Source organism: Lacerta agilis, chromosome 10 (genome assembly GCF_009819535.1).
Source record: "Lacerta agilis isolate rLacAgi1 chromosome 10, rLacAgi1.pri, whole genome shotgun sequence".
NCBI classification, from domain to species: Eukaryota; Metazoa; Chordata; class Lepidosauria; order Squamata; family Lacertidae; genus Lacerta; species Lacerta agilis.
Window position 1 is genome coordinate 48,086,128 of NC_046321.1, and position 12,006 is coordinate 48,098,133.

The following is a 12,006-nucleotide window of genomic DNA, read 5'->3' on the forward strand; positions in this document are numbered from 1 at the left end:
TCGGAGGTGTGCGGCGTCCTTAACCCTTCGCATCCCCAGTGGGTGCTTCGGACCCTCCCGCTTCTGGGTTTACTTGGAGTAGAGACTAGTCGTCTCGTCTCTTAAAAGCCCTTCAAGCGCAGCCAGTAGCCCTGCAGAGCGCTTCACCCTGGAGTGGTTGGGCCCTCCTCCCGCAAGTCTTCATTCCCATCGAAATCCCTGCGAGTGACTTGACATCTGAGGAAGCAAGACCTAACCGAGCTGTCAATTCCACTTCGTGACAGCGTTGTGAAGTCTGCCGTCCAATGAAGCAGAGATTAATGAAGCCCGTCTATCCGTTCCAGGGGTAGGGTTCAGACTTTTAACTACTCACTTAAAATTGCTGAAATATGTTACAAAATCAAGCCATTCGATTTACCCATGATAGTCCCAAACGGTACTGCTCGTAGCTTTGAATGGACTTTGTTAACAGATTAGTTGCATATTATTTGTGGCACAAACGGGGGTGAATATTTACTTGCCGCATGCTGTTGTCCTGTCGTCTTCATGAAGCTGTGAAAAAGGTTCTCCTTGGTGGATGACATCCAATTTCTCACAGTGGTCACCCAGATGCATATGGGAATCCAACCACAGAGCATAAGTGTAGTTTTCCAGCAACTAGTATTTAGAGGCATGCTTATGAAAGTTTTGAGTACTTCCATGAGTTTGTCTAATCCACTTTTAAAGCCAACTAAGTTGGTGACCATCAGCAATTTTAACAGCATAGCAATATGTTGTGTGCAGAAATATTTCCTTTCTACCACTCGGCTTCATTGAACAACTCAAGGTTCTAGAACAGGGTTTTCTGAAACTTGGCCAAGCTTCTAGGGACTGCATGCTAACAGTGGGCATGGTCACCCAAAGTCTGCAGGCACACTATGCATACGAATAGGTCAAAACACAATCCCTCTTCAGGGTGGAGAGATTACTGTGATCATCTCCCTGCGATCTCTCCCCCACTCAGCTGAAGCAAAGGCCATCACCTTTCCCAACAGAGTGTTAAGGACACCAAGCTGACCTACCATGCCCCATCAAAAAGGGAGCAAAGGCAGGGTTGGATGGAACACAATCTCCAATGTTGGCTGAGCTCTCTGATGTTATCCAAGCAGTGACACTGGTGTCTATTCCTTCCATGTCTTACCGGTAATTTAGACTGCTGAGAACACTGGAAGTTGCCAACCATTGAACATTCCCTGTTGACTGGTCAGGATTTTTATTTTTTATTTTAAAAAGTTTTTATATTGCCACTGCTGCTCATAAAGGCAGGAAAAAGAGGAGTTGCAAAGAATGCTGGACGCTGGTTTGTGTGTGTGGGTGTTTATGTTGCTGCCACCAAGAAAAACAGCAGGAGATTGATGGGATGTTCAGAATGGATTGGTGCATCATTGGTTCCCCACCCCTGTTCTAGTATTATGGGAGGGAGAAAAACTTCCATCTATCCACTTTCTTTATGCTCTTCATAATTTCATAAGCTTTCATCACATCCCCACCACTTGCCTTCTTTCGAAACTAAGAAGCCCAAATCTTTCCTCATAGCACCATGGTGAAAAGAATGAAAAACTGGTTTGTTACCTTTCTGCTGCTATATGTTGCTGCAGCCAGAATTGTAGCTGGCTTGCTGGGGAGCGGGATTCTCACCTGGAGGTATCTGGACAGGATAGATACCGGTACTTATCTCCTGCCTCCTTTCCTGACCACTTTCTGGAATGATAGTTGGTCTGGGTGGTTAAGCATGTAAATATAAATGGAAAAAACTGAAGTATTTGCTGTCTAGAATTTTGTACATGACTATAGTTTATAAAATGGTGTGTTAATTAGCTAAGTTAATTTCTTTCTTTCTTTTTGGTCTCTAGAAAAAAATGAGTGGAGGGTTAGCACCAAGCAAAAGCACAGTTTACGTGTCCAATTTGCCCTTCTCGTTGACAAACAGTGACTTATACAGAGTAAGCAAGAATACTTTGAAATTACGTATGAATATTAAGTATGACATATAAAGCCTTAGGCAGCTCAGGACCACAGTACCTCAAGGACTGCCTCTACCCATATGAACTGACCTGGACCCTGTGATCATCATCTGAAGCCCTTCTTTGTGTGCCTCCTCTGCAAGAGGTCCAGAGGGTGGCAGCATGAGAAGAGGGCTTTTCTGCAGTGGTTCCCCATTTGTGGAATGCTCTCCCCAAGGATGCTTGCCTGGCTCCTTCATTACATATCTTTAGGCATTTCTCTGTAATGAGGCCTTTGGCCAGTTAAACAATCTGTGGCATTTTAAATGTGTTTGTGGGAGGGCCGTTATTGATTCGTTTTTGTTTTTCATGTATTTTGTCTTCGCATTTTGTATTTTTTATGTTGTGAGCCACCCTGTGGATCTTCAGATGAAGGGTGGTATAGAGATTTAATAAATAAATATCAAGTTTTAGCTATTTTGTGCATAGCCGTGGGCTGCATGTTACAGTTACATTGTTTCTTTTGTCCTACGGAAAAACTTATTTGCATTCTTGTGACACATTGCCTTACCTAAACAGCTAAAATCCCTGTTTGTCTTTTTCAGATTTTTTCCAAATATGGCAAAGTGGTTAAGTGAGTAAAGATATGACATATGTTGCATATTTTTAATTATGGTTTGTGACAATTAACATAGGGAGCTGGTTCACATGTAACATTTAGAGTAGATTGTTTAATATTTACAAGCCAGCAGCATTATTTTTGAATGGGAATGGGAATTTATGCATTCATGAGTAATCTGATAATGATTTTTTTTGTCCTGCCAGAGAAACATGAGCAGTTCTATTTCTCATCCAGACATATTTTAGATGGCTAGAATTCATTTTTTTACATATGGAAACTGATCCTTCAAGTGGTGATGGACCCTGACTCTGACCATTGGCTATGCTTGCTGGGGCTGATGGGAGTTCAACAACATCTGGGGGGCCACAGATTTCCTCTCCCAGCTTTAAAGCTTCAGCCGGCTGATACTATTGAAGGTGATCCTTCATATAACCTGGTCTCAAACCACTTAGGACTTCAATGATATATGAACTGTTAACAAGCTTTGTATTGTAATAATCGTTACATATAAAATGAGTCAAAGAGCAAATAATTCTAAAAGTGCAGTTTTATGCTGAGTGATATGTACACACACTGTTCTTTTGTTCATATTAGTAACTTGCTTGTGTTTCAGAGTGACAATTATGAAAGACAAAGACACACGAAAGAGCAAAGGGGTTGCTTTTATTTTGTTCTTGGATAAAGAATCAGCACAGAACTGTTCTCGGACGCTTAACAATAAACAAGTGAGTGATAACAGCATACATTGTTTTGAGGAAGCTTTTGATTCGTTCAGAAAACTTAAGGTTGTATTTGCTTTTCTTGCCACTTGCATTTAGCTGTTTGGAAGAGTAATAAAAGCAAGTATTGCAATTGACAATGGAAGAGCTGCAGAATTCATCCGCAGGCGAAACTACTATGACAAATCAAAGTGCTATGAATGTGGAGTGAGTATATTTATAAGGTCTCTAGCAGAAGTATCTATTTTTGATCCCGATCTTATTCTTAAATCAGTTCATCTTGAAGCACACTTCTGGATTACCAACTATTAAATTGATAGATAAATTGTTAGAATTATTTTCCAGCAGTGACTATAACTTTCAAAAGTCAGCTTGCAGATGGCAATTCCTTCTTGCTTTATCATAGTTTGTATGCTAATATTCACATGAACTCTAGTTCATGCTTCTGTTTTAAAGTGTTTGCAAATACTATACTGTCTCTTCCAAAGAGTAACACATACCTGAGGTATAGGCCCACTTTCTCAAAATATCAATTTGTGAGGTGGGGAATATTAAAGGTCACAGTCCTTCACACATTTGCTGTGTGAGTATACTCGTGTGTAGGCACCTCGTTAGAAGCTTTCCATTTAGCAGAGTTTCTGGAAGCAGTGGTCAGCAATTGAAGCTACACTTTGAGAAGAAACACTTACAGATGCCATAAAATTAAGTCAAGTGATTTATTGCTTGACTGGTCATAAACGCATCATGGTAGCACTATTTATAATCATTATAGCAATAGCTGTAACAGCATACTTAAGTTTCAGTTCCTGTTTCTTTTTAGCAACAACAGAAAACACAGTCTATAGGCAGTCATGACCCATCAGTTTGCAGACCGCATTTGGTGGTCAGTCGTCTGCAAATGTAAAAACGAAAGTTCTCCTTTTATCGGCCCTTCCAGCTGAAGCTGCACATGCTCAGAGTGCCTCTCCCACTTATATACAACTGTTCTGGCATCTTCTCCCTGTTTCTGGATGAATGACTTCCTAACAGGGAAACCCTAGAACCCCTTTGCACTTCAAGAATTAATAAATAATTAGTTAGCATAATGGTTTGTTTGTATATTGATTCTCAAAGCTGTTGTGCTTTTCTGTGAATTCTGTTCACAAAAATATATATCTTTTCTCTTAAGGAAACGGGGCATTTAAGCTATGCATGTCCTAAGAACATGCTAGGGGAGCGTGAGCCACCAAAAAAGAAAGAAAAGAAGAAAAGAAAGAAAGCAATTGAAGAAGAAGAAGAAGAAGAGGAAGAAGAAGAAATGTAAGTGCAAGGAGATGTATGAAGCAGGGTTCATTTCCCCATTTTTTAATTGTGAGTTTATAAGATATATTTGGGTGTCTCCCCTCTCCTTCCTTTCTTTCTTTGCTGCTCAGTGAGGGAGAACGAGAAAGTGAAGAGGAGGGAGAAGACCCTGCCCTTGATAGCCTCAGTCAAGCTATAGCTTTCCAGGTACTAAAAATACGTATTTTGATTCTAATTAAATGTTAGCATTCTAATTTTTAAAGGAAAGCTGGAGAGATCCAGAATGTGCAGGAAGGGATTGTTCTGCTCGCTTCTGTTCAGTGTCATAATTGGTGCTAGTCTCTTTTCCAAAGCTATGCTCTCCAGGATGATCTGTACATGTAGCCAATGGACAACTGGGGATTTATCATGATTCACATCATGATGCTCCTCTTGTCCCTGGTTAAATGGCTGGTTACAAGCAAAAAAGCAAAAAGAATGCAAAAAGGGAGAAACTAGTTTGGAAAAGTGTGAGCTATTAAGGTTTACTGTAGTTCTAAACATGTTTTGGAACTGAACTTCTTTCTTTGGGAGAAATCCTGGACTTCCTGAAGCAGATTTTTTTTCTGAAGTGGCTTACCCAAATTCTTCCTCATGGTGCTTGTGCAAACTGCTTCAGATATTTGTGCAGGCCACTACAGAAAGTCTAAGATAGCTTCTGAAAGTTCCATAATGCCACGAGGTGCAATAAAACATAATAGCTGGCACTCCTTGAGAACTGGTTTCTTCTTTTCTCTCTCTTTCCCATTGGAGATCAACAATTCTTATGCATCACAAGTTGCCTGGTACTAGATTTTGATCAAGTGCCCTGACTCTATCCTATGGTTTTAAAACTTGACATTTGGGTGTACTGTAATGGGGGTTTGTTTAGTGCAGTGTGGGTTGTTGTTTTAGAAAACACTGTATTCTGCTTCGTTGGGTTCCTGGAGAAACCATTATCATTATAGTGTTAGCAATAAAGATTCAGAAGCCAAGATGCAAATCCCATACTTCCATTAAACTGTGTGACTTCAGAACAGTGATTTGAGTCCAAATATCCTGCCATGCAAGTGAGAGATGCTTCTACTCACATAGCAAGTGGAGTAGCATGTTGCTTTGTCATCTCCTGAAAAGCAACTCCAAATGGCCAAGGGACCATCTACAGCAGCTCTTCAGGGTGGGAAGTAAGCGACAGACATTCATCATGTACAAGCAGCAGACCATCTGCCTTCATAGTGGGATCTATTTTGTGTTGGCTATTTACAATACTTGTCAACAGTAATTCATCTTGCACTGAAAATCTTTCCATGGCCAGGGAAGTCATTTTCCTAATCCTTCCAAAAGGAAGATTGCATAAGAGGGAATGGCTCAGTGTTGCAGGTGAGGCGATGGCGCAGATTCAAGCAATGTAGTACCAAGAAAAGGACTGGCCCGTCAATAAGTATATTTCGCATTACATAATTTCATGTAACTCTCTGTCTTCAATTGTCATGCAGCAAGCCAAAATTGAGGAAGAGCAGCAAAAACTGGTGCAGGCAGAAGAGGAGGCCTCAACCTCTGATTCAAGACGACCGCGGATCAAAAAAAGTGCATATTTTAGTGACGAGGAAGAACTTAGTGATTGATTCATATACCATGTACATTTATAAAATGTAGGCTTCTTTTATTCTACACACATTTGTGATGCTATGAAGACTTCTCTCCTATTGTAAATAAAAAACAGTAATTTGAGGACATCAGATATTGCTTATTTTGTAAATTCTGATGAAAAGCACAGCATTTTACCAATTTTTATAATCTTATTTTAAAATCATGAACTAAATTGTTTCCATGTCATCCTCAAACATACTACAGTAAACACGGCATTTATTTCTAGAAGAAGCAGCTCTAAGCTCTTAAGGCATACCTAGAGAATTTCACTCTTGGAGACATAATGTAAATAGCAGCTGTACTCCAGTTGCATCCAATCTTAGTCCTATTCAGAGTAGACCTGTTGACATAAATACACACGACTAAGTTAAGCCCATTAATTTCAGTAGGTCTGCTCTGAGTAGGGCTTAGTTGGCTACAACCACATACCTCTGAAATTATGCTGAAGAACTGTGTTGCAATATACATCTAAATCAGTTCTTTGTTATAGTTTGGACATGGTACATAAAATCTGAGGGCCGAACTAAATATGACAGGTGGGATGGATGTCACAGTGTCTTCCTCTTTGAATAATAAAACCAGCCATGTGTCTTTCTCCCCTTTGCCCCTCCCTTCCCACATCTAAAGCTAATAGCACCATGTTGGGAGATAACTAGGAACAGAGCCACAGCCTGGGGCAAAGGGTTAACCATCCCTCCTTCCTCAGTGGTGCAGCCATAAACCAAGTGGGCAACTCACGGTTGCTTTTACAACCCCCCTCCCAAAAAAAAAGACAATAGGAGTTTCAGTCATTGATCTCCCCAACCCATCCTTTGGCCTTGTGAGTGGTGTTCTGTAAACCCATAATTTAATTCTTGGGGAACTCCCCCCACCGACTGTAGTACAATAAGTTAACACTTGGTTGACCACCCAGCTGTTGGAAGCATCAAATTAAAAAGGAAATCTAAGGAGGAGGAGTTGTGATGACACAAGGTGAGCAGAAATATCAGTTTATTATTCATAGCCCTGGATTTGTACAGGACAATAGCCCATTGAATTGTTTTGCCTTGAACAATTATCTGTATTTTCTAATACCTCTTTAATATAGTGCATGGATGTCAGAATTTTTGGACTTTAAAAATCCATGGATTTTAAAGTCTATTGTGTGCTAAGCAGCCCATGTGTCTTGTGGCGTTAAAGCAGATTTAAGTATTCGTGGTCGTATTGAGAACCTGCTTTCACTTTTAAAAAAGAATCCTCGTAGTTATTCACAAAAACCAGAAACGTGAGTCTGCGTGGTGAATGGTATAGAAATCTTCATACGAGGTGGGCATTGTTTTAAAGAAGCAGAGTCAGAATTTCACATTTTTTCTAAATCCTGTATTTAAAGCAGAGTGTATAGTATAATTCTGCAAACACTATGCAGGCTCCTTGTGGTGTGAGAGTGAAAGCCACTCTGAAATCAGTTGCCCCTGAAATCAGTGAAGAAATATGGCAAAAATACACTGAAGAAAGAAAAAGTAGGCAATGGAGGTGCATAAGAAGGTAACATGGGGGGGCAGAGGCAAAGGACACCTGGCGGTGAAATGAAAGTGGAGAAACAGGAACTTGCATTATAGAATAAAGAATGCAAGCTAAGAAGTACAAGAGCACTGTGGATGGGATGAGAGAAAAGGCAAGAGGATTAAGGGATGAATTTGGAAGATCTTTCGTATAAAGGGAGGAGTGAACTGCAGAGAGAAAAGAGGTCAATAGAACAGCTTTCGAAATAGTTAGAACTGCAGTAAATTTCCTCTCCACGGTTGACACTGTGAAAGCGGTCCTCAGAATGATTTGGGTTGTGTGCACCCTTGATTTAAAATAAATGTACATAGATATGGGTCCTTACCCAAGCAAACTGTTAGCCTGGAAGCTCTTTGCAGCGTGCAAACTTTTCTGCTGATGAGATCTATACCCCTTTCGCATATAGCTTGAAATATGAAGATTCAGAAGGAGGCAGCGCGTCTGAATCAAGGCATTTAAAATAAGATCCAAATTATTTTTTTAAACAAATGAACATCAAATTAATTCAAGTTCAATACTCGACTTCTGCAATCAGCAAAGCTTGCACTTTTACAGATGTTGCATAATTCTTGTCCCCCATCTGTGAGAAGCCAACATTTAGATGTGCAGTACCTATGCACTGGAACTTCCTATTAACAATACTGTCTTAAATGCCTGCTGAAAACTTTTTTGTTCTAGCAAGTATATCCAGGCATTTAGTTGTGTATATTTGCTTTCACTGATTTTTATCTTTGTTTACCCCTTACAGTTTTGTTGTTCTTGGGGGTTTTTATGTAGCAATGTGTAAGCTCGACATACAAACCCCTCTCTTGTGGAAGTTGACCCCTGTCACTTTGGCAAGCTTCTCCTAAATGGGGAAGGGGTTGGAAGTGGCCTTCGGTAGCATAAGGAGACAGTGATGGGAAGGGGACCGAAAAGGAGGTGGACATTAATTGACATACTGAGTAGTTTGCCATACTTGTGCATGGTTTGGATCCCAGCCAAAGTGAAGGAAGTGTTTCCAGTTGATCCTAGATCAACTGTAATGGTAAATAAAAGAGATCAAAGGGCCCAAGTCAAACTTCTGTAGTGCTCTGTCTAAGTATGTGAGTTGTGAGCCAAAAAAGGCTTCAACCTGATGCCCTTGAATTTACTGCTCTATAAACCCCCATTTACATCTGGATGCCCCAGATTCCATACTCCAGGCAACAGAAAACAAGAAAAAGAAGGCTTAGGACTGGTGCTAGATAACTTGCACAATGGTAAAATGACCACATTCTATTGGTCTAGTTACAGGTAGGTAGCCGTGTTGGTCTGCCGTAGTCGAAACAAAATAAAAAAAATTCCTCCCAGTAGCACCTTAGAGACCAACTAAGTTTGTTATTGGTATAACAAACTTAGTTGGTCTCTAAGGTGCTACTGGAAGGAACCATACTCTCCTCTGTATGTATCAGCAGTGGTACTAAGAGGGGCTCATGCTTCATAAAATTATAGTAGCTTGAAAACTAATATTCTACTATACCAAATTGTTACATACTCTTGCGCTCTGATGTGTTCTTAGCGGCTGTGTTTTTGCACAGGTGCATTTCTCCTATACTTCCCCTCCCCCCCCCAAAAGAGAGAGAGATGAAGTCAGTAAACCAGCAAGCAGCAAGTTATAGCAATTAGGTCAACAGGATGAGATAAAAGCATATATGAAAGGCTTAGTCCCTGGTGAGACATAGAGGTCATACTAGCTTGAAGCAATTCCTGAGACATCAATGTAGGAATCTTCCTGTCTGATTAATATGATGATTCCTCGGGAGAGTTTCAGATCAAATGCATCACCAAGGTTATAAGACCATCAAAGGCAGCTGTTTGGAAGTGGGGAGTGGGGAAAGAATCCTGCACCGTAGTGAACCAATCCCCCGTAGCCCTTTCTTATCAGTATGCAGCTAAGGGAAGTTAGAGGACATCCAAGTTTAGACATCATAGCAACAGTGATACGTTGCGAGCGATCACATGACTTCCTGGAACTAACTGCGTTTATTATAATTCACAAGGCAGCAGATAAAAGATTCAGCTCTGCAAGCTGCTGCACTTTGGAATAATCCATCGGGGGCTAAATAAATGCATAAGCCCTGCACTGCTTATGTAAGCAAATGATTAGGGCCAAATTTTTAAGGCAGGGGTGGGGAACTTCCAGGTGTTGTTGAAATCCAGCTCACATCATCCCTGACCATTGGCCGTAATGGCTGGGAATGATGGGAGTTGGAGTCCTAATGAATGCTGGAGGACTACAAGTCACCTGTGTGTGTGTGTGGTTTTTTATGTGTGTATGCAAACTCTATGTATGGCTTTGCCTAAGCAAGCATGAATATAGAATAATTCGGCTCCTATGTTGCCACTAGGGATGCCAAGAGCACTGGGCATATTGTGCACCTTTCAAAAATCTACCAGTATTTGTTTGCCAGAGGTGCTGAAGCTATTTCAGAAAACCCCTTAAGGCCAGCTTTCTAGGCTACTACATTGCCATTCCTTATTCTAAGCAGAAGCCCTGTTTCTGCTAAATAAGCAACTATTACTGTAAGCCTACGTATGGTTATAAGGTTGACTGCTACACCTAATGCAGGATGTTTGAAAGAAAGGCAGGTCTATAGGCCTGGATTACAAAGAACTAACAGCAACCACCTGTTTTGCATGACAAGGTGGCATGACATAGGAGTGAGTGCGAATAATGCACAAGCTTTTAGACATGCCAAAATAGCTCTTCAGACAACAGTCCTAATCTCCAATGCCCACATGGAACTGATTATCTGCTGTCTTCTGATCCCTGATATGGTAAATGAGCATGGTATAATTTATAGAGCATCATTAATACATAAAATACATATGATTTCTATTTTAATGTTGTTAAGAGCACAGTCATGTTTCTTACCCTTTGAGCTTCCTTAATTTTGTTTTGTTTTGTTTCCCTGTTATCCATTTACTTAAGCCCGACTTTTGCTTACATTTCTCCATCTTTTCTCACTAATCATCTGGTTTAGTCAAAACTTACTCTCAAATATTCAGTTCATTCGTCATGCATATGATTAGAAGGGATGAGTATGTGCATACTCTTGTAGGAAAACAGAACACAAGCAGTTTCAGGAGTTCAACAGCCCAAACAATTTTTTCTGTGTCTCAGCAGACACAACTAATGGGCCCACACAACAGTCAGTCCTTTCCCAACTGATGTCATCTCCAATGTCCCCATACATAGAGGCTGAGGTGAACTGTGAAAGTTGTTAGCGGGGAGGATGCTAGGCACTTGGGTAGCACAGGGTCTTTAGAGTTCATTTGAATTATTTCTTTGAATACCAAGCTTACAGGTCTGACTTTCTTTACACTCTGATTTTTCTGCCGCTCAAAGTGTAGCTATAATTTATTTCCCATTTTTACCCCCAGGCAGCTCAAAGCAGCATACAGAGTTCTCCCCACCCTCCTGAGAGGTGCCGGCAAGTTCCGGCTGAAAAAAACCCCTGAATAACATTTATTTTCACAACAGGCATGTGTGTGTGTGTGTGTGTGTGTGTGTGTGAGAGAGAGAGAGAGAGAGAGAGAGAGGAGAGAGAGAGAGAGAGAGAGAGAGAGAGAGAGAGAGAGACTGCACCAGGGCCCTTGATTAATCTTGGTTGACCTTATGACATAGCTGTCAACTTTTCCCTTTTCTTGCGAGGAATCCTATTCGGAATAAGGGTTGTTGTTGTTCAGTCGTTCAGTCGTGTCCGACTCTTCGTGACCCCATGGACCAGAGCACGCCAGGCACGCCTATCCTTCACTGCCTCTCGCAGTTTGGCCAAACTCATGCCAGTCGCTTCGAGAACACTGTCCAACCATCTCATCCTCTGTCGTCCCCTTCTCCTGGTGCACACCATCTTTCCCAACATCAGGGTCTTTTCTAGGGAGTCTTCTCTTCTCATGAGGTGGCCAAAGTACTGGAGCCTCAACTTCAGGATCTGTCCCTCCAGTGAGCACTCAGGGCTGATTTCTTTAAGGATGAGTATGTTTGATCTTCTTGCAGTCCATGGGAATAAGGGAGTTTCCCTTAAAAAGGGGGGAAAGTTGACAGCTATGCCTTATGACCTTACGTCTCCTGAGTCCTAAAAGATACTTGCACCATACATTTAAAGCACTCATCTATCATCTTAACAGTCATGGCTTCCCCACCAATAATCCTGGGAACTAGTTTATTCAGGGTACATAGAATGGTAGC

General features: G+C 41.1%; 1 protein-coding gene across 1 annotated transcript; it reads left to right on the forward strand.

Moving 5' to 3' along the window:
• The first annotated feature begins 124 nt into the window (after nt 1-124).
• ZCRB1 (zinc finger CCHC-type and RNA binding motif containing 1) lies at nt 125-6,340 on the forward strand. The gene is made up of 8 exons (XM_033162690.1): nt 125-325; nt 1,872-1,961; nt 2,567-2,595; nt 3,197-3,308; nt 3,402-3,509; nt 4,471-4,601; nt 4,715-4,790; nt 6,098-6,340. The coding sequence occupies exons 2-8, from the start codon at nt 1,878-1,880 to the stop codon at nt 6,224-6,226; spliced, it is 669 nt and encodes a 222-aa protein (XP_033018581.1). The 5' UTR covers nt 125-325; nt 1,872-1,877; the 3' UTR covers nt 6,227-6,340.
• The last annotated feature ends 5,666 nt before the right edge of the window (nt 6,341-12,006 follow it).

Bases quoted from the DNA above. Each gene is read 5' to 3' on its own strand.
- ZCRB1 (XM_033162690.1), top strand. From the start codon at position 1,878: ATGAGTGGAGGGTTAGCACCAAGCAAAAGCACAGTTTACGTGTCCAAT. The intron at 3,309-3,401 runs GTGAGTGATAAC...ACTTGCATTTAG, and splicing joins GGACGCTTAACAATAAACAA to CTGTTTGGAAGAGTAATAAA. The intron at 4,791-6,097 runs GTACTAAAAATA...ATTGTCATGCAG, and splicing joins GTCAAGCTATAGCTTTCCAG to CAAGCCAAAATTGAGGAAGA.